This window comes from Phocoena sinus, chromosome 15 (genome assembly GCF_008692025.1).
Source record: "Phocoena sinus isolate mPhoSin1 chromosome 15, mPhoSin1.pri, whole genome shotgun sequence".
In the NCBI taxonomy this organism is placed as follows: domain Eukaryota; kingdom Metazoa; phylum Chordata; class Mammalia; order Artiodactyla; family Phocoenidae; genus Phocoena; species Phocoena sinus.
In genome coordinates this window covers 78,516,214-78,542,478 of record NC_045777.1, presented here as the reverse complement: position 1 = coordinate 78,542,478, position 26,265 = coordinate 78,516,214, and the positions used below count along the sequence as shown (strand labels likewise).

The 26,265-nt window shown below is 43.9% G+C and overlaps 1 protein-coding gene across 2 annotated transcripts; it reads left to right on the top strand.

Annotated features, from left to right (window-relative positions):
• The first annotated feature begins 635 nt into the window (after nt 1–635).
• On the top strand, nt 636–25,777 carry EIF4H (eukaryotic translation initiation factor 4H). 2 transcript variants are annotated; one of them, XM_032605682.1, is made up of 7 exons: nt 636–816; nt 16,471–16,658; nt 18,689–18,753; nt 18,837–18,933; nt 19,250–19,309; nt 23,620–23,757; nt 23,848–25,777. In XM_032605682.1, exons 1-7 carry the CDS (start codon nt 758–760, stop codon nt 23,985–23,987), a joined length of 747 nt encoding a protein of 248 aa, XP_032461573.1. In that variant the 5' UTR covers nt 636–757; the 3' UTR covers nt 23,988–25,777. The 2 variants fall into 2 exon arrangements, with proteins under 2 accessions (XP_032461573.1, XP_032461574.1); XM_032605683.1 differs by lacking the exon at nt 19,250–19,309 and having other exon boundaries at nt 648–816.
• The last annotated feature ends 488 nt before the right edge of the window (nt 25,778–26,265 follow it).

Genomic DNA, 26,265 nt, shown 5'->3' with positions numbered 1-26,265 from the left:
CAACACCCCTTCCCCACCACCAATACCCAGGCGGCAAGTAGATCCTTGAAGCCAGGATTCAAAAGGGCATCCCCATTGCCTCGCACGCTCAGATGCTGACCCCAATCTCACCCTTCCAGGCCCTTCGCCCCCTAGCATTCTCAACAAATGCTCAGCTCTGCGGGGTCTCCGTCCTGGGGGAGGTAGCCCTTTCTTTGGTGTTAGCAAGCGACGCCCTGGCCGTGTAGGTGTCGATGTGGGACCCCCCTGGGACCCCCACCCCCACCCCCCCGCCACCAAGCGGAGGAGACCTCTGGCGTCCCTGCCAGGTCTGGAGTTCGGAAGCTAGGCGACAGAAAACACCGCGAGCCCGGCGCAGATTCCAAGGCCAGCCCGGGGCGGGGCCTTCGCAGCGCGCGGAGGGAGCCACAGGAGGTTCGGCTGGTAGGGCAAGGCTCACGTCCAAGGGTGGGGCGGGGCGGGGCAGGGGCAAGAGGCGGCTGCGGGTGAAGCCTCAGAGCTAGCACACAATGGGCCGGAGCGCCAAGGCAGGAGCCGAGCCAACGCGCCGCCGCACCACGTGGGCCGCAAAACGCGCCGGGCTGCTAAAGGCCAGCCAGCCCAGACCCGGCGCGGCGTACGTGCGCGCACGCGACCGTGCGTGCGTGCGATTTGCGATCAGGCGGCGCGGCGGACAGCCCCGGCGGCGGGGCGGGGGGAGTTATATTGCGGGGTCCTTTCTCGCTCACCCTGGTTTCTCTCGGAGTGGAGACGGCAAATGGCGGACTTCGATACCTACGACGATCGGGCCTACAGCAGCTTCGGCGGCGGCAGAGGGTGAGGCGGGCGTGCGCGGGCCCCGGCCGGGCGCGGGAGGCGGGCGGAGTCAGGGGCCCCTGGGCCGCGGCCTTCTCGCGCGCACAGCAATGGGCGGCGAGCGGTAGGGGCCCGGCTGGGCTGATTGAGGCCTCGTAGAGGCGCCGGGAGGAGTGGGGTCTGGAAATGGCGCGCTCGGGGAGGGTGCGGCGGCGGTTAGGCTCCCCGGGTTTTGCTCGCAGGACAGACCCCTCTCTGTGCTACCCCTCCCCCGCCGCCTACGATGTGTCTTTCCTTTGCCTCGGTCGCAGGGCCAGGCCGCAGCGGCGCTGAGTGCCCGGTAGGACGAGCTCCCGCTTCCAGCCCCATCCCCCAGTACGGCGGGGCCGGCGCGGGGCTGTGCTGCAGCGCGGGGGTGGGAGCCGCGGCCTGCCCCGCTCCAGTCCCGGTCCCGGCCGCGGCTTCCTGTTGTCAGCCTGCGCTGCAGGCCCCCGGCCCCTTTCGCCAGGAGACCAGCGGGCTTGGTATGATCGGAAGGCCGAGAGAGGGGCGATTCCCATCCCTTTACGGGTGTGAGGCTGGGATTTGGCAGCTGGAGCCCTGGAATACTTCGATTCACCCCGGGGTCGGGGGAGACCAACCAGAACATACACATCATAGCATTGTATTTATCCTTTCTTAGATCAGAGTGCCTTGTTGACAAGTGCTACGTGCCTACTGGCAGAAAATGTTCTTCTCCCTGGTTTCTCCAGATCTGGAGAAGGAATCGCATTTAGCTTCGTTCTGATTCTGGTCATACACAGGCTATATGTCATTGAGGCACCTTGTTTAAAAGAAAGATCCCTGACTAGTGAAGGAAAAGCTTATGGTGTTCAATTCCAGGAACCCGCCCTAGATTATTTCTTTTTAGCCACAAGTTACCTCATACAGAATTTAGAAGATAGGCTATAAACATCTTGTTGTTTGTCAAGGGCACACTTGGCCTTTGTGTGATTTACAGAAAGGATTACTTTCCCAGGATAACACCACAATAGTACCTACTGAGGTGTCCAGTCTCCTGGGTTTCAATCCTAAAAGTATCTTTGTTTGGTGAAGAATGATCTTTTAATACCTTGGTTTGGGAATGGCTCAAATAAAAGCTTGTTTGGGTGCGGGAGTGTACCCAGTATCATTCATGAAAGCTGGGGACATGGAAGTTGGGGGAGGTGGAGCCACCTGTTACTTCAAAGAATACTTTATTTACTAATAAAGAAGAAATAGATGTTGGATTACATGTAAAGTTAATGCTTTTGGGGTAGGTTTCTAGACATCAAATTTGTACTTCAGTCATCTCGAAATTTAATAACTAGGATTTTTTTTTCCTTCCTAGTTTCAAAAAGCATTTGGAAGTACCCAGGGAAACTCTTAAACAGAGTAGTTCAGATTAAGGCAGCTCCAGGGAATTTTAGTTGGTTTGGAACTACAGTGTTAGTCATATTATACAGAGCCTGGGGATTTTTTTTTATTATTATTTTTTAATTCTGCCTTTTGACAAATTTACCAGCTGTTCTGGTGACTAGAGGTGTTCAAGTTAGACTTTCGGTGGATATCAAATTTTGACAGTTGGAGTACCTTGAACAGTAGAAGTTGATCAAAAGTAAAATTCTCTTCTAAGATGCCATTTATTTATCAGAATATCAAAAGACGAGGACACAGTTAGCCATTTACCCAGATGTACTCCAAAAACTTGTATAAGAGAATAGTAGTTGGCATGATACATCTCCTAAGCTTCCTCATAAAAAGTCCTTTTACTATTAAGCACCTTCTACATCTTACCTTCTCAGAATTTTCCACTTCATCTTCATGTAAAAGTACAGAGGAAATGCTGCTCAGATTGCCAAAAACTAGTTTTTAGAACCTGTCGGTGAATTTGTGTGTTCTTTGAGGCTGTGTCACAGGTGAGTCAGGAAACTTCACAGAGGACTAGACATGTAGTGGTGCGATCTGTGCCAAAGCTTTCCTATTCCGGATAGTTAATGTTATTTTAACTTCATTAGGTCGAAAGTTATCAGTTATTGGAATCTTTGGAATTTAGCAAGGTGATAGGATAGTTGACCAGATATTCTTCAATGATAATTTTGACTTTTTTTTTTTTTTTTTTTAAATAAATTTATTTATTTGTTTTTGGCTGTGTTGGGTCTTCGTTGCTGCACACAGGCCCTCTCTAGTTGTGGTGAGCCGGGACTACTCTTTGTTGCGGTGCGCGGGTTTCTCATTGCGGTGGCTTCTCTCGTGGAGCACGGGCTCCAGGCGCGTGGGCTTCAGCAGCCGTGGCCCGCGGGCTCAGTAGTTGTGGCTTACGGGCTCTAGAGCACAGGCTCAGTAGTTGTGGTGCACGGGATTAGTTGCTCCGCGGCATGTGGGATCCTCCCGGACCAGGGGTCGAACCCGTGTCCCCTGCATTGGCAGGCAGATTCTCAACCACTGCGCCACAAGGGAAGCCCCGATAATTTTGACTTTTGAATTATGTTCACATCAGTACATGTCTCAGTGCTGTTTGTTTATGTTCAGATAGAAGCTTAAGCATTATAGACGATTACCACCTATGGAAAGCTGGTCTTGTATTGCTTTGTTTGGTGCTTTTTGTTTTTTAATTTATTTTATTTAATATATTTATTTTTGGCTGCGTTGGGTCTTCGTTGCTGTGCGTGGGCTTTCTGTGGTTGCGGCGAGTGAGGGCTGCTCTTCATTGCAGTGTGTGGGCTATTCACTGCGGTGGCTTCTCTTGTTGCAGAGCACGGGCTCTAGGCACGTGGGCTTCAGTAGTTGTGGCACACAGGCTCAGTAGTTGTGGCTCTAGGGCTCTAGAGTGCAGGCTCCGTAGTTGTGGTGCACGGGCTTAGTTGCTCTGTGGCATGTGGGATCTTCCCGGCCCAGGGCTCGAAACCGTGTCCCCTGCATTGGCAGGCCGATTCTTAACCACTGCGCCACCAGGGAAGTCCCTGTTCGGTACTTTTGTAAGGCAACTTCTCTCTAGTCTAAGACACCTTAGCTAGATAAGATGTCTCAACTCTAAGCAACTTGGGTCACAGGTGAAAGGAATGGCAGGTTTGAAATATAGAGTCAAGGGGCTTCCCTGCAGTGGTTAAGAATCCACCTGCCAATGCAGGGGACATGGGTTTGAGCCCTGGGCCGGGAAGATCCCACATGCCGTGGAGCAACTAAGTCTTTGGGCCACAACTACTGAGCCTACACTCTAGAGCCTGCGAGCCATAACTACTGAAGCCCACGCACCTAGAGCCTGTGCTCCACAACAAGAGAAGCCACCACAATGAGAATCCTGCACACTGCAAGGAAGGTAGCCCCTGCTCACTGCAACTAGAGAAAGCCCGTGTGCAGAAACGAAGACCCAATGCAGCCAAAAATAAAATAAATAAAAACAAATTAATTAATTAATTAATTAAAAAAAAAGAAGGGTCTTCTCATTAAAAAAAAAAGCAAACCAAAAACCAAGAACTTGGGTTTTAATAATTATACATTCCCCGTAAGTTTATTTTGTAGTTGTGTGTAATAACCAGTACGGTTGTCAGGAAGTAATACTGAACAACTGCTTTATTTCCCCAGCCTATAAAGGCATGTCCCCTGCAGCAGAGGAGAGAACCAGGGACTGCATTGTTGCTCAGAAAGCAAGTCAAAACAAAATTCCAAATTATCAGGAATTGATTGTACCATATCTTGAATGTATTTGGTTTTTCAGTTTGCTAAATTATCTTTGTGGGGTTCCAGTTTTTCATTTGCTATTGACAGTAAAGTGGAGAGTAACACTGATTTTACATTTTTAACTGCAAAAGGCCTTTTGAGTGCTTAACCTAAAAGTAGCATCAATCCTGAGAATTAGATTGGAACTTGGAATTAGCAAGAATTGATATTGCTGAAATGGTACCTGCTAAAAATTGATTAAGCTACAAAATTAAATATTCTTTTATTAGGTTCCAGTTAGGGGATTTAGAATTCTAATCTTTGAGTCTTATAGGATTTAAGCTTGGCATCTCTGTCTAAATTTCTAAGGATATTTTAAGCCTTAAAATGGGGAAGAAAGTGTATAAAAGCTAGCTAGTTTCACTTATAACAGGATCTGTAAAGGTGTTGAAAGGCATATTCTAAAATCCTGTTTACCTATCAGATGGCAAGTTTGGGTTTATTGTCATCCTTCACTCAGTCTCCCAGTGCTTGATTCCAAGTCATTGTCCTCTTTGCGAAGTGTTGTTACCACAAATACTTGGTTTTACCAAGAGATCTTTGAGATGTCAGATGTTCAGGCAGAAGCCCTGGCTTTAGAATCAGGCAGACCAGAGCTTAAGTGTCCTCTTGGCTGTGTATGAGCAGTATGATCTGGACAAGTTTCTTTACCTCTCTGAGCCTCACTTTTCCTGCATATAAGATAGAAACTCCTCTATAGGGCTGTTGGGGAGTATTAAATGAGATGTTAAACTGTGCAGCACAGTATCTGGTACATTAAAAATGCTTAATATTTGATAGCTGTTGATTTATAATTTTTTAAAATTTATTTATTTTTGCCTGCGTTGGGTCTTCATTGCTGCGCACGGGCTTTCTCTAGTTGCGGCAAGAGGGGGCTACTCTTTTGTTGCGGTGCGTGGGCTTCTCTTGTTGTGGAGCACAGGCTCTAGGCGTGCGGGTTCAGTAGTTGTGGCACATGGGCTCAGTAGTTGTGGCTTGCAGGCTCTAGAGCACAGACTCAGTAGTTGTGGCACACGGGCTTAGTTGCTCTTCAGCATGTGGGATCTTCCCAGACCAGGGCTCAAACCTGTGTCCCCTGCATTGGCAGGCAGATTCTTAACCGCTGCGCCACGAGGGAAGTCCAATTTATAATTTTTTAATTCTTAAAATAATTCCTTTGGAGTTAGAGTGGGAAAATTTTTGTTGAGGGTTAGATGGAGTGAGTTTTTATTTTCCTGTCTATATTTCTTTTTTTTTTTTGCTGTATGCGGGCCTCTCACTGTTGTGGCCTCTCCTGTCCAGACTCCGGACGCACAGGCTCAGCGGCCATGGCTCACAGGCCCAGCTGCTCCATGGCATGTGGGATTCTCCCGGACCGGGGAATGAACCCGTGTCCCCTGCATCAGCAGGCGGACTCTTAACCACTGTGCCACCAGGGAAGCCCTCCTGTCTGTATTTCTAAAGCCAATAAAGGGAAAGCTGTTCAGTTTATAGGCATAAAGCATTTATAATGTAATACCATAAGTATGGTAAATTAGTACCAAGTAATTCATTCTTTTTATTCATTTATTTATTGGCTGTTTTGGCTCTTAGTTGCTGAGCACAGGCTTTCTCTTTCATTGCAGTGCACGGGCTTCTCATTGCGGTAGCTTGTTGCGGAGCATGGGCTCTAGGCGCATGGGCTTCAGTAGTTGTGGCACTCTGGCTCAATAGTTGTGGCTCGAGGGCTCTAGACTGCAGGCGCACGGGCTTAGTTGCTCCATGGCTTGTGGGATCTTCCCGGACCAGGGCTCAAACGCGTGTCTTCTGCATTGGCAAGCAGATTCTTAACCACTGTGCCACAGGGAAGTCCCACCAAGTAATTCATTCTTTTTTTTTCTTTTTTTTTTTTTTGCGGTACGCGGGCCTCTCACTGTTGTGGCCTCTCCCGTTGCGGAGCACAGGCTCCGGACGCGCAGGCTCAGCGGCCATGGCTCACGGGCCCAGCCGCTCCCCGGCATGTGGGATCTTCCCGGACCGGGGCACGAACCTGTGTCCCCTGCATTGGCAGGCGGACTCTCAACCACTGCGCCACCAGGGAAGCCCAAGTAATTCTTTCTTGTACATTATTGGTTTGTAACAGAACTCATGCTTGGAATATTTAAATGCTTCTGAGATTTCTAAAAACAAAATTTTTTTTCGCATACTTTCAAAATTTATATTTGTTTGAAATTAACCTTAGTGTTCTGGAAAGACTTTACACAAATTCAAGAAGTCTTCCCAGAAACTTGGAACATACAAAGCAGAATGTTTGGCTGGGGGTGTGGGGGGGCATGGTCAGTCCTAGATCAGATCCACCTTCCAGTTTCCAGCTTCTGCTAGAAATGGAAGAGTGTTGGGCAAAAGACCATGCCATGCATCTTTGCCTTTTCATCATTTGTGCAGCTGGTTAGACCTGCATACTCAGGGCACGAAGTAAGTGACCACTTGATTTTGACTGCACTTAGCAGCTGTAATGTCTAAGTTGTCTTTTTAAATAATTGAACATCCTATTTTTTTTAAGTTTGCCAACCATATGGTGGTTTTTAAAATGTTTTTCTTGATAGGACCCTCTGGATGTGCTTTAGTATGTTGATACTCTACTGAAAACATAGTACCTTCATTGCACTCCAGTATAGGATAGATGTAGCTGGTGATCTCCCTCGCTCTGCACACTGTTCTCTAATTGAAATAATCAGTTGCATTTTTGGAGGCACCCACCCCCTTTTTTTTTTTTTTTGGCCGCACCGCGGGGCTTCTGGTATCTTAGTTCCCCTATGAATTGAACCTGGGCCCTTGGCAGTGAAAGCAAGGAGTCCTAACAACTGGACCGCCAGGGAATTCCCTGGAGCCTTTTGAATATCTGGCTGAGTAGAAGACAGCTCGTTTCTCATAGCTGCTTCTGTATTCACTCTTGAGGTAGGTTGTTTGGTTGACATATATGAAGAAAATCCAGCCTTACATAGGTAAGTAGTTGGAAGTGGGAGGACTTTTTAATAGCCTTTTCAGATAATTGTAGATACTCTTGTGACTGTACCAAAACTTGACAGGTGGTAATTTCCATAAAAGTTAGTTGTAACAATAAACTTTTAATACTCTTACATTAAAATCCATAGATCTATCTTATATTTTGAGTGGATCTTTTACTGTGCTTTTTTTTTTTGGCTGTATTGGGTCTTTGTTGCTGTGCACAAGCTTTCTCTAGTTGCGGTGAGCAGGGGCTACTCTTCGTTATGGTGCGTGAGCTTTTCATTGTCGTGGCTTCTCGTTGTGGAGCATGGGCTCTAGGCGTGTGGGCTTCGGTAGTTGTGGCGCACGGGCTTAGTTGCTCCGCGGCATGTGGGATCTTCCCCGGCCAGGGCTCAAACCTGTGTCCCTTGCATTGGCAGGCAGGTTCTTAACCACTGCGCCACCAGGGAAGCCCAGCTGTACATTTTTTTTTTTTTTTTTTGTAACATGATACTTTGGTCATTTGGAAAATACCAGTTCACTGAGTTATGTAGCTCTTCCAAATGTTGAAGCATTTCACTATACAGTATCAAAAATCATGTTCATTAATGTCGCTGTCAGTTTCATCAGAAAATTTTCAGGTATTGGGAGACTGTCAAGCTTATATTGATAGATAAAAGTTTTCTAAAATTCTGGTTTTTGCTTGAAAGCCTGCGTTTTGTCATTCGCAGCAGATAATACTGTTGTTTTCCTTGAAGTGACAGACTCACTTCATTTACAAGAAAATGTCTATGTAGCATCCCAGTCTGAACCATAGTCTGTCAGTCCTTTCAGGTAAAAGTGGTGTTCCATGAAAAGAATAGCTAGTTCAGCTTGTAACTCACTGGCAGGAGTGCCTTTCCTGGAGATAACCATGTACTTCTGTAAGCAGCAGAAGTGCTTCATTCGCATTTTGTAACAGGGAATATTTTAAAAGTGGGTCAGTATTTAATAAAATTAATCATTTTTACCACTTTATCAAAAACATTCTTTGCAGAAGGTGGCTTTTTTTTTTTTTGGCTGCGCCATGAGGCTTGTCGGATCTTTGTTCCTCCACCAGGGATCGAACCTGGGTGAAAGTGTGGACTGCTAACCACTGGACCATTAGGGAATCCACCCCCCCGCTTTTTTTTTTAATACTGCAAATGCATGAGTAATAATGCAGTTTGGTGCCCCGGCCTGATTCACGCGAAGGCCAATGGCATGATCGGTGTATGTGTTTGCTCTCTTTGACTTAACAGGGATACTACAGCCAGAAAGGTTTGGCTCTGCAGGGGCAGAGCCAGAACCAAAGGAAGTACATTTTGGTGCTTTTAGAGGCCGTCTGAAAATGCAAAGAATTGTTACTTTAACTAATTTTCTGTTAATGGAGGAACCTCAGTATGGTCTAGATTGGAATTTACCAGTTGCTCATTTTACCTAATAGTTAAAAGATTTTTAAAATAAATGTATTTATTATTTTTTATTTTTGGTTGCATTGGGTCTTCGTTGCTGCGCACAGGTTTTCTCTAGTTGCGGTGAGCGGAGGTGACTCTTTGTTGCGGTGCGCAGGCTTCTCATTGCAGTGGCTTCTCTTGATGCGGAGCGTGGGCTCAGTAGTTGTGGCATGCGGGCTCTAGAGCGCACGCTCAGTAGTTGTGGCACACGGGCTTAGTTGCTCTGTGGCATGTGGGATCTTCCCAGACCAGGGCTCGAACCCATGTCCCCTGCATTGGCAGGCAGATTCTCAACCAATGCGCCACCAGGGAAGTCCCAAATCTGGAACTTTTTGGATTGAGTAACCTTTTTCACCCATATGAAGTTATTAAATTACTAAGCGCATTTCTTTCCTTTCATGTTAGGAGTCCAGAATTTTAGTTCATTATGATAAGTACCTTTTCCCAGTAAGAAAAGTTCCCTAAAAGACTGTGTAAACCAGAAGTCCCTTTCGTGTTCACTATTCATCTAAAACAAGGATTTCAAACTGCCTGTTGTGTCCTGTTGGGAGATGATGAAATCAACTTAGTGTGGGTCCTGGTAAGCATCTTTTAAGGTGAAATAGAAAAGACAATAGTGTGCATTATACTATGAGTTAGTACTGTTGGCAAGCTTTTTAAAATTAATTTGTGTAGTTAACATGCAGGAATGGATGCATGTATTAAGTTGTGATGTAAAATGTATTTCTTGTTGTTGTACACAGCCTGAAAATTTTTTGAAAAATACTTAAATACAGGGCTTCCCTGGTGGCGCAGTGGTTGAGAGTCTGCCTGCCAATGCAGGGGACGCGGGTTCGTGCCCCGGTCCGGGAGGATCCCACATACCATGGAGCGGCTGGGCCCGTGAGCCATGGCCGCTGAGCCTGCGTGTCTGGAGCCTGTGCTCCGCAATGGGAGAGGCCACAGTGGTGAGAGGTCCGTGTACCGCAAAAAAAAAAAAACAAAAAACTTAAGTACATAATTGGGGATGTCTTCTGAATACATGTAACCCTCTCTTATAATCTAAATTTTTTTCCAAATAAGCGTACCCACATTGGTGAAGAAGTTACTGGCAACCCTAAAGTAGTTGGTAGGCCTGTGGCTTCATTCCTTTCACCCTAAGTCTCAGATATTGTAATAGTTCTGGAGATAAAGCAGTGAACAAGACAGGAGTTCCTGCCTCAGAACAACTTTGCATTTCTCTGCATTGCTTTTTATATCTTACAGATGTGATTGAATTATTAAGTTCCCATTCACAGCAGAAAAGAGCTCCTTGAAATAGGGCTCATTGAAGAATTCACCATAGACACTGCTCCCTCCCCACCCCCAGTGTTTACCAGAAACTTTCAGAGGCTTTCATGCACATCCTGTAGGAATGACAGTTGTCAAGATAAAGGGATTTAATTTTGAGTGCTAATTGAAGGCCTTGGAAAATACATACACTTAAAGGAAGATCTACTTGGAACTGAAGGGTCTTTAATCCAAGTTCTATTGGGCTAGTTTTTTAAAACCTAAGTTACAACTAAAATGTAATGTGGCATCTTGGATGGGATCCTGGGACGGGAAAAGGACGTTAGGTGAAAGCTAAGAAAATCTGAATAAACTGAACTAGTTAGTAATGAATTAGTTGGTAATGTATTGATGTTGCTTCTGTGATTGTAACCAGTGTATCTTCCTAATATAAGATGTTAATAGGTAGTGTAAAAGGGTGTTTATGAAATAAGGGCTTGGCTTTTGAGAGCCTAACCTTTTTTGATTATTGTCTAGAAACCAAGTAGGTTACACATTTTGATCTTTCTTTCTTTCTGCATGCTCAGAGGATTTTGTCTTTGTTGCTTACTTGGATTTTATTCTCATAAAGGTAGTCTTACTGTGATTTTATGTAGGATCTAGGATAGTGCCTCAGGCCATGTGATATATGCTAATAAGCGTTTCTAGGTGGCACATGAAAGACCAAAGTTGTTGATCAGCCCCAATGAAACGAACTCAGTTATCACCTAGAAGTAATAGAGGGAGAGCGCCTAATGTTCCAAATACCAAAGAGAGGTTAATACTCTATAGTCATGGTATCTTGGCACTTGTCTTAAAGTTTTAAGAATGACAGCAACAGTACTTAAATTCTGTATGGTTTCTAATGCACCGAGAAATCTTCGTAAAATTCTTGTCCAGAAATAATAGCATGTGGCCTTCATTTTTTATTATCTTTTACACTTTGGAAGCAAGTCTTGAGCACTTAATTTTGTTGCATCCACTTACTGACTCTAATCCCAGCCCTAATAATCTCTTCTCTTCTTTTTTCTTATAGTTGCCCTTCCTCCAGTTTCCTCTCACTCCTATATATCTTTGCTTATTCACACATTATCATCTTAAGAGTTCAGTGTTTTGTCTGCTGCCTGGAAAATAGAGTCCAAGTGCCTTTTGCTCCACCCTGCAGAGACAGTGCTTGTTGCTGTCTCCTGAATTTTCTGCAGTCTTTTACTTGGGATGTGATTTCTCCTTTCTAGATGCCTGGACCCCCTTAGCTGAATTATAAGCTCCTTGAGGGTAGGAACAAGTCTTAGGTTTGTGCTCTCAATATGGTGCTCTGTATTTAATAGACATTCAGATACCTTGTTGATTTGAGTGAAGAAACGTGATTTGTCTGTAACTCCAGGTGTGATTTTGGTCACACCTGGAGTTGAAAGTTGGATTTCCTAAATGACTGAGGATGTAATTATTACTTTAAAACTTTCTCGTATTTTTTTTTTAAATCAATAAACTGTCCCTTTGTGCAGCAGTAATGAGTGGGCAAGCCCATTGCTCAGTGGGAGTGATATGGCCTGGGAGTTTGCAGCACAGCCCTTCAGGTCTCTATTCAGAATTGCAGGGTGGTGGGGAGGTGGGGGTGTGTGCCCAGGCCTGCAACTTTGCCTCATCTGTTGCCTGCTTTACATCCATGGCTTGTTAGTCAGCCTCCTTCTGTATAAGCAGTGTATCCTGTAGTGTGTTTAATTTACCCATAACACTTTAGAATTATTAAACTTTTATAAAGCAATCAGTCTCTGTGAAGTGTTTTTATAGTCAATTTCAAACTCCTTTATAACAGAAATTTGAAATATTTATAAAGTAACAGATGAGAAAACCGAGGTACAGAGGTGATTTGGAAGAGGTCCTACACCAAGCTAAGTAAGGTGCCAGGTGTGTCTTCTGTGTTTTTAACCTGTTTTAGAAAGTGCTTTCATGTAACATAGCTTATTTAGATAATAGTCCCCTCTAAACTTAAATTAGTGTCAGAAGTATCTCATAAGAATTTTAGCTCAAAGAATTTCTGACATTTGACATTTTTATTTGACTGATGACAGAATGTATCCTTTTATTATGTCCATATGCATTCTCTGGGGTTTGTCTTCTTCACTCTTGTCTCTCAAGTTGCTGGCACACTGTAGACTCTTCATAGAGTGAATAAATTGAAATCTACCAGGCTGGCCCCAGTCCCACTGCATTGTAATGTCTTCAGTGAACTACTCAACGAAAAGCTAAAAACCACTCAAGTCCTGTAGAACTGACCAGATCAGGTAGGGCAGTATTGAGGACTGCATCGGTTAGTCTTGAAAAAATCTGGAGTGTTAAGCCACTGGCAGTTTTGTGAGGCTAGGGTGAAATGAGCAAGGTGAAGAGCTTGGGTTAGCTCTTTCCACATCTCCAGCTCTTAAAGTACTGCTTGCCTGAAGCAGGATTTTTCTATCTTTGCAAAGACAGAGCTGGCTTCTGATCCTACTGCATTCTTGCTAGTGCCCCCCCCCTCAGTAGCATTCACCTGGGCAGCGGTCCTTATCAAGGCTTGCTTACATGGCTTTCTGTACTCAGTCAGAGGTCGGTTGACCCTATCTTTTCAGTCCTCTGTCCAGCACCCCACAGAAGTTCTCATGTGCCCTTTCAGCAAGCCTTCCTACCTCCATTTTCTTGCTTCATCAGACACCTGCCAAATTTATCATTTCTTCATCCTCACCTTCATGTTGAGTTTTTAAAAAATCATTGTAGCCCTTTGCTTTTTTACATATCTATGTAAATATATACACAAACATGCATGTATGCATTTACAGTTATTTATGTTTTGTATGTGCTACTCAGGTGTAAGCTACTCCAGGACAAGGGGCTGTTTTCCACCAGATGTTTAATAAATGTTGAGTAGATGAATTTAAAGTGTTTTAAATTATAGTTGGTCCCCTGTTTTGACAGTTTTCCAAGTGTTTATACTGTATTTTATATGTTCAGTACCCAGTCCCAAAGAGTATCTTACTGAAAATATTTTAGGTTTTATGGGGTTTTTTTGTTGGCGGTGGGTCTTTTTGTTTGTTTGGCTGCATTGGGTCTTCGATGCCGCGCATGGGCTTTCTCTAGTTGCGGTGAGTGGGGGCTACTCTTCATTGCAGTGGTTTCTCTTGTTGCAGAGCACAGGCTCTAGGCATGCGGACTTCAGTAGTTGTGGCACGCGGGCTCAGTAGTTGTGGCGCACGGCTTAGTTGCTCCGTGGCATGTGGGATCTTCCCCGGCTAGGGCTTGAGCCCTAGTCCCCTGCACTGGCAGGAGGATTCTTAACCACTGCGCCACCAGGGAAGTCCCAGTTTTATGGTTATTGAAATGCAAAATAAGTCACATTCACTCGTAAGCCTATTTTTCTGGTATTAGGACAGAATGCAGGATTTTTCTGTTGGGAAGCAGCAGTTCTGAGTTAATTAAACTTAAAATTTTTAGCCATCTAATAATTACTTCATAGTCTGGTTCTTCTGCTAAAAAAAAAAGAAAGCGTTGTCTTAAAGACTGGTATTTATTATCAAATATTTGAGATATCTGGAATTTGTGTCAGGCAAGATGTGGAATCTCTTTCATGATATTTCTAGCAATATATGAATTTAAAAAATCAAGTTACTTTCGAAGACCTGGTATTAATATATATTCTGCCAAAATAAAGGAAGGTTGACTTTAAGCAGATTTTTGACTGATGTGAGGAGACTCTTTTGCTTTAAATGTCTCTTAAAGAAAAACAATATCTCCCCCTTTTAAATTTTTTTTTCCTGTGTTCTGCAGACATTTTATTTTGAAATTTTTCAAGTCTTCAGTAAAGTTGAAAGAATGCAATACGATGGACACTGGTAGATGTCACAAGTTTCACACTTGCTTGATGTTTATATATTCGTGCATGCACACATGGCTTTATGCTGGACTCTTTGAAAATAAATGGCTGTCCTGACACTTCACTCCTAAGCACTTTGTCTCTCCTGAGGACAGAGGCATCCTACTAACTTCAGTACCAGTTAATCACTCCTAAGAAATTTAATGCTCACAATAATATTTATACTCATCAGATTCAGATTTCTCCATCTGCTTTTTCTTTTATGGCTGTGTGTTCCAGGATCCAAAGATCACATGTAGCGTTGGTTATCATTTCGTTAGTTCCCCTGCCTTTTTTGTCTTTCATGACTTTTACGTATTTGAAGAATCTGTGCCAAAACAGAAGGCACATTTAAATTTCTCCCATTATTAGTGATACTAAGTTCAGTTACCTGGTTGCAGTAGTGCCTGGCAGATTCATTTTATCAGTGTTTTGGCATCCTTTGAGCCTTGCCTGAATCAGTCACGACTACATTGGTGGTTGCAGAGTAGTGGTTTTCTAATTACATGATTCCTCCTACATTTTTTAGCTGACAGCCTTATTGATGTAAAGAAGAGCTCCCCTTCCCATTCATTAATTTAGTAGACTATCTATTAGAGCAATGTAGGTTCAGAGCAGAATTGATCAGAAAGTATAGAGTTCCCATATGCCCTCTGCCCTCACAAATGCACAGGGGCACAGCTTCCCCTGCTGCCAACATCTGCACCAGAGTAGTACATTTGTTCCAATCAATGAATCTGCATTGACAATGTCATTATCACCCAATGTCCATAGTTAACATTAGGGTTCACTCTTGGTGTTGTCCATTCTGTGCTATGGGTTTTGACAAATGTATAATGGCCCCATTTATTTTTTTGTTTGTTTTTAAAATATTTATTTGGCTGCAGTTGGTCTTAGTTGAGGCACGCAGGATCCTCAGTTGCGTCTTGCAGGCTCTTAGTTGCATTATGTGGGATCTAGTTCCCTGACCAGGGATCAAACCTGGGCCCCCTGCGTTGGGAGCGTGGAGTCTTAACCACTGGACCACCAGGGGGAAGTCCCGTGGCTCTATTTATTTATTTGTTTGTTTGCTTTTTGTGGTTTTTTTTTTTTTTTGGCTGAGTTGGGTCTTCGTTGCTGCACGTGGGCCTCCTCTAGTTGGGGCGAGCGGGGGCTACTCTTTGCTGCGGTACGCGGGCTTGTCATTGCAGTGGCTTCTCTTGTTGCGGAGCACAGGCTCCAGGCGTGTGGGCTCAGTAGTTGCGGCACGTGGGCTCAGTAGTTGTGACTCGCAGGCTCTAGAGTGCAGGCTCAGCAGTTGTGGCACACGGGCTTAGTTGTTCCGCAGCATGTGGGGTCTTCCCAGACCAGGGCTCGAACCCATGTCCCCTGAATTGGCAGGCGGATTCCCAGCCGCTGCGCCACCAGGGAAGCTGGTCCCGTTTATTTTTAAATTATCTATAAAACGTTGTAAACCTCAGGTCTTAGACGGCAGTTATGGTCATTGTTACTCTACACGTGTGAACTATGTGACAGGCAGTGTATGACGCACCATATGTTATTTCTCAATAATTCAAGGTCTCTCTTAGTATTAACCCAGTTTTCCAAATAAGGCTTAGAGAAATTGAGTCACTCCTCAAGATGATATGGTGGAGTGAGTATGTGGTGGAGCTCGGATTTAAACCAGTGCCTGTGCAGATCAGCCGCGATATGGTGGAGTCAGGGTCCTGCCACTTTTAAGCTCTGTCACCATGGACAAGCTAAGCACCTCTTGACTTAGCTGAGGAAATGACATTGACGTTTAAATGAATTAGTAATATGCACCTTGTGTTTGAGGACCCAGTGAGGTAGTGCATGGGGGAGTGGAGAGTAATATGTACAATACATAGTACTTGCTGCACAAAATCTAAAATTTTTACTAGAGCATATTATCTATAATCAGCAAGAAACAATTGTATTGTCAATGAGTTAAACTTCAGCTTCAGGGTAATAAGTGGACACTGCATTTCTGTGTGTGTTAGTATCATCGGGTGTGAAGGAGGGCATTGGCTTAGGTTCTTTTCTCCTGTTCTTAGTGAATAGGAGAGAACCACTTGTCTGTAGGAGGATGTTATGTTTGGATTCGATTCTCCAGGGAAATGTACGTTCACAGAGATTCTGTGTTCCTGTGGACATTTCTGTCATCCAGAAATAAGCATGTTTTTCATAAATATTTTGGAATACTCTATTATTTCAAGGAAATGTTACTGTATACATTATATAGGATTATTTTGCCTGGGTGGTGTGGCTGAGTGGGAGACATTTTCCTTGGCCCTCTGGGGCAAGTACACAGGGGCAGAGTTGAATCCTGTCTGTTTCCCCTCCTAGGTCCCGTGGCAGTGCTGGTGGCCATGGTTCCCGCAGCCAGAAGGAGCTGCCCACAGAGCCCCCCTACACAGCATATGTAGGAAATCTACCTTTTAATACGGTGCAGGGCGACATAGACGCTATCTTTAAGGATCTCAGCATAAGGAGTGTACGGCTAGTCAGAGACAAAGACACAGACAAATTTAAAGGTGAGTTTGGGGGATTTTTACTGTGCATTATTGTAAGGGGAGGAGGGTCTAAACCAGAGGGCTCTAATTATGAAAGTGTTTCAATGAAAGTGTTGCGAACGTTTGCCTACTCCACGCAGTTGAAATAAACGTTTATTAGCGTTTTAACGCATAGGCCTTCAGTTCTATTTGGGGGGGAAAGTGTTATACATAATCTAGTTTGTAGAAATATGTGGCATATGCCCAAGTAAATCTGGCATTTTCCTGACCTATATAGCAATCCTGTCTCTGCCAGAAAAGGAGTTACCAGGAAAGAAATGAACAGATAAAACTCAGGACTTTTCAGGTGCATATCACCTTGGCCGACTCCTGCATTTTTAGGGGGTAGTTTTTCTGTAATCTAGTTTGTTATGAAGTCCAAGAGGTAACCTAGTACTCGTTGTCACTGTACATTTGTGACTTCAGAGCATGTGTTTAGGGAAGTGATTGGCTCAAATTTCAGATAAAGTTAGTGTCTGTAGGTTAGTCTTTCGGGTTCTTGAGCAGAGGAGTAAGAATGAGGAACCAGATGGGCATTATCCAACTTCCAAGGCTTCCTAAAGGGAAATGTGCCCTGTATTTAAGTGCGTGATGCCAGATACAAGGGCATTTGGTTTGCTTTATTTACCCAGAAGTACATCCATGAAAGGCACACAGAGGCTGTGGGGCTGTAGAAGAAGCAGGGGTGCTGCACAGCAGAGTGGTTCCATAGTTTTGTTCTGAAAGCCTTCTGACTTAAGAACCTGGAGCCTTGTTATAGTAAGTGATCGAACAGTGAAAAAGAATGTATCAGTTAAGCTTGGAGCAGTAAGTCCCGCTGCTAGGAAGCGTTAGGAATGCAAATTTAAGGTAAAAATGTGTGGGTGAAGCCAGCCTTTGGGCTGAGTCAGTAGCAGCAGAGGTTGTCTCATAGAAGGGCATCTTTAGTTTCGGCAGCTCTGGAGTGTGAGGTGAGTGGGAGCTGTGGAGTGACTAGGCTCTTGTTGCCTCTTTGAACTTGCAAGTAGTTTTCTCAGTTCTTCTAAGCATTGAATCCACTTAGGGGAAAAGGCATGGATGGGGGAGGTGGAGTATGGTTGGGGGTGGAGGACGGGGAACTCTACAGCCAAGCAGTACATTCTTTGTGTAAGCAAATGGCGAACAGGAAAAGTTTGGACCCAGGCTTTAGAAGCACTTGCAGTCTAGTGGGCTTTGAAGGTGAAGTGTAATCGTCATACAGGATGGGGATGGGGAGGGTGGTAATACAGGGTGCAGGGTGAGCATACGGGGCAGGGGGAGTGCTTAACCCAGATTTAACCGAGAGGGCATGGACAAGAGTGTTGCAGCTAGGAGGAAGAGCTTATTCAGAGGTTGGAGGTGAGAGAGAGGGTGTGGTTTCTTCTGCCTGGAGTGTCCTCGGCTTACAGGCCTGTGTCAGAATCTGGCGTTAGAGACTCAAGTTGCCAATAAAGCATGCTGCACCGAGGCCATCTGTCTTTAATTAATTAGCATCCTGAGGAGGATATGCTTGTGGCCGGGGGTATGTTTTTTAGCTTTGTAAAACAAATTTTATACCAGCTACCTGAGTAGTAAGTAATGGCACCCCCAGCCTGTTCCATCAGAGCATGTTTGGTATCGAATTTGAAGTCTGTCTTAAAGCCCCTGTTAGGTTATATTAAAGTCATTCAGAAGTCAGAACTAACAGCTCTTCAGTGACCCAAGGAAGGTTTTAATATGATGGTTAAAACATAAAGCTTTATAAAAACACAGCTACTATTTCAGTACCTATTTGATTAGCACTTTCTGTTAGAATATAATTAAGAGGGGAAAAAATATAATTAAGAGGGAGGAATACCAGTCAAGTTCTATTTATTAGAAAGTAAAATATGCTCTTTCAGGTTCTGCAAGTCTGCTACCATCTAGATGCAACAGAAGTGGTAGTTATGATGTAGGGAAATGGTACAGACAGGGATCCCACCTTATCTTTAACCCGGAATTCCTTGAGGAAATCGGGGGTTTGTTTTCTCTTACAGGATTCTGCTATGTAGAATTTGATGAAGTGGATTCACTTAAGGAAGCCTTGACATACGATGGTGCAGTAAGTATATTCAGGTTTTCTCTGTGGTGGTAGTAGTTGAGATTTTTTTCTTGCCAGTACTTACAGTGTTTTCCACTTATTAGCTCTTGGGTGACCGGTCACTTCGTGTGGACATTGCAGAAGGCAGAAAACAAGATAAAGGCGGCTTTGGATTCAGGAAAGGTGGACCAGATGACAGAGGTGATTGGTTCTTCTACAACTGAACATAAAACTTGCTGTATGCCCACTGATTACAGCTCTTGAAGGTTACCAGAAGAGCTCTTATCTTGTAGGTCTGATAGGTGTTTATGAGCTTTTAAAAATGTGTAAAATCTTAGAAAGAATGGATGATGCTTCTGCAAGCCTGGGTTTTTTTCTTCCTGTTGGCAGCAAAAACTCTTATAATTTCATTGAACTTCCCATCACATGAGTTGTACGTCTTCCCAATGAATTTTTCCATGTTTGTGCAGCAAGGTAATGATACGACCTCAACTTTATCTTTTTTGTGTATCCTCAGGAATGGGTGGCTCTCAAGAATCTAGAGGTGGATGGGATTCCCGGGATGACTGCAATTCCGGTATCAGTATTTAAAGTATCACCACTTACCCTTTTCAGTGGCCTTGCTGCTGTTGTACATTTCTTGTGAGTAGCCCGCCTGGCCGGACTACTTTAGTTCCTTTCACAAATGAAACTTTCCGAAAAGGTACCCAGGCATGCAATAAGCCTCTGTTAGAACCTCAGTGTTTGGGGTAGGACTTGAAAGCTTCCACATCGTGGGCAAGTTGGACTGATCCGCCTTATTTTGTTACATTTTCTTAGTCTACTGTTCTTATATGTGCCTGTGTCTCATGCTGAGTCTTTCTCAGGGTTTAGCCCAGGGTAGCCCCTTGATGGTGCTTGTGTGTATGGCATGAATAGAAGTACTATTATTTCTAGAAGTCTGAAGGTTCTAGAAGCTTACAGAAAGCCTCATACTAATGGTTCCTGGTGGCTCCCTCTTAGATGGTAATAGGTAGTCCTGATGACCTCTTTGTCTCTTAAAGGACGTGGAGCCCCTGTCCCTTAAGTGGACATAATCCACTTTATCATTGCTTTTCTTAACTCATCAAAGCATACCAGTGGGTGCCTCCTTGTGTCAACTCAAGAGGTCAGTTTGCATGCCAGGCTTTGAAGGGTTGATCTCCTAAACATCTCTTCATCTCTTTACTTGTTTTTTTTTTAATTATCAAGGTAAATCATTTGGTAAAAATGTCCGTTGTAACCATAAGGTAGAGAATGAAAAACAAGTCTGTTTTCTTTCCTACAAACTTGAGGTTGTCTCTGCATTTGCCACCACATAAGATGAGATCATTAGTGCCCGCCCCCCCATCACCCCCACCCCCAATCAAAACAAAAATCAGTGGAAAGTAACTGGTAAGTATGGGAGGAACTGGTCTTGTGAGTCGAAATTTTTTTAAAGTTCATTCCAGTACTGCGTTAGCTAAACAGATTACTGCTTATTATCTGTTGAATAATTTAATTCCTAAAAGTCCTATAGCCAATCAGAAATGAGCTTATTCATAAAAGTACAGTATAATCCAGTAAACCTGTAATTTTATGTATAAGCTAGTCTCTGATTGAAAAATGCAACAGATGTCATCTCAAAGCCACCTCAGGTGTAGTAGTTAGTGACTTGATGAGTGGTGGTCTCCAGTCCGCCAGTTTTGCATGTCCTAGTACTGTAGAAATAGCACAGTTAGCTCACAGCTTTGGAGGTTACCAAAGGAACTGATGTCTTTCTCCTGCTGGCTTAGCTTGGGCTTTTTTACTCTGAAGCAAGACATATAGTGAACGTAGCCAGAGAAGCTACCTTGCCACCAACCAGTGTAAACTACAGTGTTCTGGTGATAATCTAAAACCAGCAGTGCGCACATGGTGGAGTGCGGCCTATATACATTATTTGTATAGGTAGACCATTTTTACTCTTTAGAATTATGCCTTTTTTTAAATGACATACTTTCATTGTAAAAAAAAATTTTTTTCAAGCAGTACAAAAAATATATATAAAGAAGAAAACAAATAAGAAAGTCCCTGTCAACCAGAAACAGGCAGTGTATTTTTATTTTTTTTTTATCTTTTTTTTTTGGCCGTGCCATGCAGCATGCAGGATCTTAGTTTCCCACTAGGGATCGAACCCGCGCCCCCTGCAGTGGAAGCGCGGAGTCTTAACCACTGGACCGCCAGGGAAGTCCCTAGGCCGTGTGTTAAACTAGACTTCATAAAGAAAGCTCAGAAGGTTTTCATGGATAGTGTGCCTCCTAGAAATCTGTCATCAAACTTGATGAAAAGATCATTGTTAGTGTCAAACCTTGGTTTTTTTCCCCCCCCTCGTAATCTTCCCATCGCTCATATCATAAGAGTTTTGAAATGAGGTGGTCACTTGATGTTAATGTACACTGGGTTTTGGGGTTTTTCCCCACTATACTTTGTCTCATGGACCTGGACAGAGTAACAGTTGTGTTTTTGTGCCTTGTCAGTGTGGGTGTGAGCTGATTTGTTTTATGCTAAACACTGGTAGCAAAAATTAATCTCATTAAGAGGGAAGTAACTTTACTTTCATAATCAGTGTGGAAAGGTACACACAGTTTAGTTTGGGGGAAATGTCAGGTTAAATGTTTGAATACTAATTAAGCTTGTTTAATGAATGGTGCATCCTCTCTGGTTGACAGAAAAGATTTTGTAAAGAAACTTATACTTGATTATATGCTTCCAGAATGGGTTTTCCCCCAAAGCAGTGCTCCTGTTGGTCTAAACCTTCTTAGAATTGTTTTCATTACTTGTTTTGTTAAAATTGAAATTGTTCGATTTAGTCTCTGAACTGAGTTTCAGATAACTTGATCAATTTAAAAATTCCTTGCTACCCTTAACGAACAAAAGAACCCCACCATTGCAGATAGTTGATTCTCCATATTCACAGTAGTTAAGTTCTTTAAAACCACTGCAAACAGCAAATTGGCGGATACGGAGCCATCGCTCATAGAGGAAATACACAGGCTCCTGTGAGCCTCTGGTCATATTTTTGTCAGCCATTCAATACATAACCTTGCTTTATGTGTTTGTGTTTAAAGACACCTTGTTTAATATATGTAGTTGATGGATTAACAGTGAACTCACGGCCAGCAGCCTGTAACTCATGCCTGCGTGAGGCTCTCTAACAAGGCGCATCCCAGCCTTGCACTTAGGAGTACTAGACAGCACTTCAGCATGATGTTTGGGTGCTGTTTTATTCTAACAGCAAAATCACTAACAAAAAGCACAAAAGAGCAGAAAGCCTGGCACTAAATAGATTGTGAAAAGGACACTTGTTTACTGTTTGAGCTGAGACAAGGCAGAGTGTTGGCTCATTCAACCTCAGCTGGGAATGTGTGTGTCAGGTGACAGACGTTTCACTGCTCTGTGCATGTCTGAATGACAGCGAAAGGCCCCAAGTATTGATTTCAGGGTTACAAATAAATTTTAGTGAGTAGACAAATTTGCAAACGTGAAATCTATGAATAATGGGAATCAACTATTTAGTAGAAGAATATTTCTCAAGCTCAGTATCCTTCTTCAAGGATAAGTTCCTGCAAAGCTTTGAGCAATCGCACTGTCGTTGGAGTGAGTAAAAATAGTCACCTTCAGGAGCTTAAACGGAGGGGGCAAGCTCATTTGTTTAATTATAGTCTTATTGCTTAAATTTTTACTGAAAGTTAACTTAAGTTGGTTATACTGTTAAAAGGTTAATTATCTTAACCTCCCCCTATGACTTTCAGTTAAATGCAAAACCAAATAAGGCTTAAGGTGCTTAAAGTCCATTGAGGAGATATTCTTCACACTGATGAGAATTGTAACTTTTTTTAATATAAATTTACTTATTTATTTATTTTTGGCTGCGTTGGGTCTTTGTTGCTGTGCATGGGTTTTCTCTAGTTGTGGTGAGCAGGGGCTTCTCTTCGTTGCGGTGCGCGGGCTTCTCATTGCGGTGGCTTCTCTTGTTGCGGAGCACAGGCTCTAGGCGCGCGGGCTTCAGTAGTTGTGGCTCGTGGGCTCTTGAGCTCAGGCTCAGTTGTGGTGCATGGGCTTGGGTGCTCCGCGGCATGTGAGATCTTCCCGGACCAGGGCTCGAACCCGTGTCTCCTGCATTGGCAGGAGGATTCTTAACTACTGCGCCACCAGGGAAGTCCAAATTGCAACTTACTTTTTAATTCTAAATGAGATGCAGTTTACTTCTGTTGGTAATTATTTTAGCAGTGCACAAATGAATGGGGTGTGGGAACCCTTTGCAGCCAGAGGAGGTGTGGGTTGGGTCTGCGGTTCCTGCTCTCTGGCGCCCTCTCTGGGAAGGGAGTGGGCCTGATCACAGCTTTGTTTACACACAGGTGCTTTGCTTTTAGAATGATCCACACCCGAATCGCAGCAGAAACAGAAAAATGGGGAATGTCACCCAGAGGTGACTTTGTATTTTTATTTTGTCTTCATATCTAGCTTTTTCCTTTTGATTTTGTGTTCTAAATTATAACTTCTAAATTTCAGGTTTATCTTTTTTAATAACTGTATAGATTGTATTAGAAAACAATAAAACGTGCTTTGAGCATTTTTGTGTTAAGCCATATTAGAATATTATGGACTTTTCCTGCAAGCTAAGAATTTACAGCTTGTTTTATTTTTCTCTCCTAAGATTCTTTTTTTATTTTAGAAGTCTGTTAGCATTGAAATTACCCAACAGATTCACGTTTGGACTCATTTTGTATGCACTTTTGATGCTGGACAAACTAAAGAATTTAAAATTAAACTTAATTCACACAAGCTATGTTATCAGCTTTGAGACAGTAGTTTAAAAGATAATTCAATATCATCTTCCTCCTTCAGGCTTCAGGGATGACTTCTTAGGAGGCAGGGGAGGGAGTCGCCCAGGTGACCGGCGAACAGGCCCCCCAATGGGAAGTCGTTTCAGAGATGGCCCTCCCCTTCGAGGGCCCAATATGGATTTCAGAGAACCAACAGAAGGTATGACGATAACGTGAACGTGTAAATGGAGCTCTGAAGGGTGTCTTTTCGTGACACATTTGTAAGCCATGTTGTGTTTCCCTCCCCCAGAGGAAAGAGCACAGAGACCACGGCTCCAGCTTAAACCTCGAACAGTTGCAACGCCCCTCAATCAAGTAGCCAACCCCAACTCTGCTATCTTCGGGGGAGCCAGGCCAAGAGAGGAAGTCGTTCACAAGGAGCAAGAATGAGCTTGCGGCTGGGGGGGAATGGGATGTGGGGGGGGGTTCGAGCGAGACCACAGCCTGGCTGTCCCCCAGACCGGCAGTCCTGCAGTTACCATTCCTGCGCCTGACCTTTGTCCTCCTTTCTTACAATGGAAACACAGAGCTTGTGAGTGCATGTCAGCAGTTAACAAGTGGTTTTTAGTACATTCTTGGCTTTGCTGAATCTACCTAGTGCCTGTTTTGTGCTTTTTTTTTTCTCTTTTTCCTTCCTGCCACTCCTTTCCTATTTTCCTTCTGTCCTTTTTCCTTCTCGCTCCTTGTTTCTTTCCAGCACATGAGTTTCTCTAGAGGGACAGAGGCAGCTGCCATGCGGGAGTTCTTTATATTGAAATGCTGCTTCATTTCTCTCCTTTGTTTTTCTGTTTTTCCTTTAGCCACACTGGGCGTTTCCTTTGATTTTTCTCAGCAACCTGCATGTTGAGTTCTGTATTGCTGTGGCTTCCAAGAAAAAAAACAAGTCACAAATTGGATAGCATCTTGTTTTTATTCAGCTGTTATCAACGTACAGAATTTGGGACACATTGCTTTCAAAACAAGGATAAAATATCTGTTGATCTTTGCAAATTCCTTCCTGTAACTATTTATAGATAGTCCTGACTCCATTACTCCCTCCCCAGATGGGAGAATAGGCTTACATTTCAAACAGCAAAACCTAAAAGGATAATGTGAACTGCTGGCAGGGTGCACATAGGAGATAAATTGAATACACTGCTGCGTTCACATGCTTTATTATTGCTCTTTCAATACCGTGTCCAAACTGGTTCCCTTCTTTCACCGGCCGTTTTAGAGGCTCCTCTGTGGCTGGATGTAGCGAACTGCTGTCTGGTTTCCTTTCTGCTGGCTGCAGAGGTGCTTTGGGCACTGCAGGTGGTAGCGCGGTGCTGGGCTCACTTCCTAGTGCGGTCGCTGCTTCCTCTCAGACCCCTGTTGTCGTGTGTTCTGCATCACTCCCTGTGTTTATCTGTTCCCCGATACAAGTAATAGTGAGATACTGCGCTTCCCACCATCCCTTAATTTTAGAGTGAAAGAATGGGCCTAGAATTACTCTCTTTCACTTGATGAATTGAGAATTTGACTATGCAGAGCTGTCAGGTAACTGGTAGGTGGCTTGAGGTCACTAGTTCTCAGCTTTAGGACGTTCACTGCCACATACAGTGTTCAGCACCCACCCAGGCTAGGCGGCAGCTTTTGAGCTTGAACACCTCTGTGTGAACAAATTCTTGAGCACCCGAGTCCCACTTCATCCAGTTGGGAGCAGTTCAGGGTCAGCTAGAGCCCCGGAAAAGAGAGACCCTCACCAGCATGACTGGAGGGCCGGGGGCAGGCTGGCCCACGCAGTGTGCTTAGAAAGTAGCTCCTCACTAGCTGCCATCCTCGGCTCCTCTTACTTTGTCTTTGTCACCAGGTCTCAGCAATTTACAGAACTCTCCCTCCTTTCCTTCCTTCCACCTGTCATGTTTGCTTCTGAATAAGAACCATTTGTGTAACACCAATACTTACCTTAAGAAAGACATGCATTATGTGGTTGTAATCAAACCTGATGCTTTCAGATGACCTACTTACATCTTCAGTGTGGAAAAGATTAAGAACAAAACAAATTCATCTAAACTTCTGGGCAATCCACTTGACTTTTAAATGTAAGAATGGGATTCCAAACACTTAACACATTCAGCTATATGACAGAAAGTAAATCTATGGATATGGTATTTTGTGAATGATCTTTTAAATAAAAGAAAACCTTACGTAATATTTAATGCTTGTCTTTATTTTTGAGTTGTTTTTTAGCTGCTTGTGAAGTTCATTTTAAGTTTGGAAAGTAGTGTCCAAATTTAGTGGAACGTACTGCGGAGTGAGCAAAGCGTCTTGCTTTCGGAAGTCACAAGATTTGTGAAATTATTTTAAAAGCTGGTGATGATCAGAGATGGGATGCCAACTTTCTTCCTGTTTTTTTTTTTTCCCCCAAAAACTAATTTCTCTTTTTTGGCGGGGGGGGGGGGGGGGGGGTGCGGATTTTTTAAAATTTATTTTTGGCTGCGTTGGGTCTTCATTGCTGCGCACGGGCTTTCTCTAGTTGGGGCGAGCGGGGGCTACTCTTTGTTGCAGTGTGCGGGCTTTTCATTGCAGTGGCTTCTCTTGTTGTGGAGCACGGGCTCTAGGCGCGCGGGCTTCAGCAGTTGTGGCATGTGGGCTTGGTAGTTGTGGCTCGCAGGCTCTAGAGCACAGGCTCAGCAGTTGTGGCACA

What these genes read in the sequence shown, in the direction of transcription:
- EIF4H (XM_032605682.1), top strand. Translation starts at nt 758, where the DNA reads ATGGCGGACTTCGATACCTACGACGATCGGGCCTACAGCAGCTTCGGC. An exon ending in AGCTTCGGCGGCGGCAGAGG is followed by an intron (nt 817 to 16,470) that starts GTGAGGCGGGCG and finishes TTCCCCTCCTAG; the next exon opens with GTCCCGTGGCAGTGCTGGTG. An exon ending in AGACACAGACAAATTTAAAG is followed by an intron (nt 16,659 to 18,688) that starts GTGAGTTTGGGG and finishes TTTCTCTTACAG; the next exon opens with GATTCTGCTATGTAGAATTT.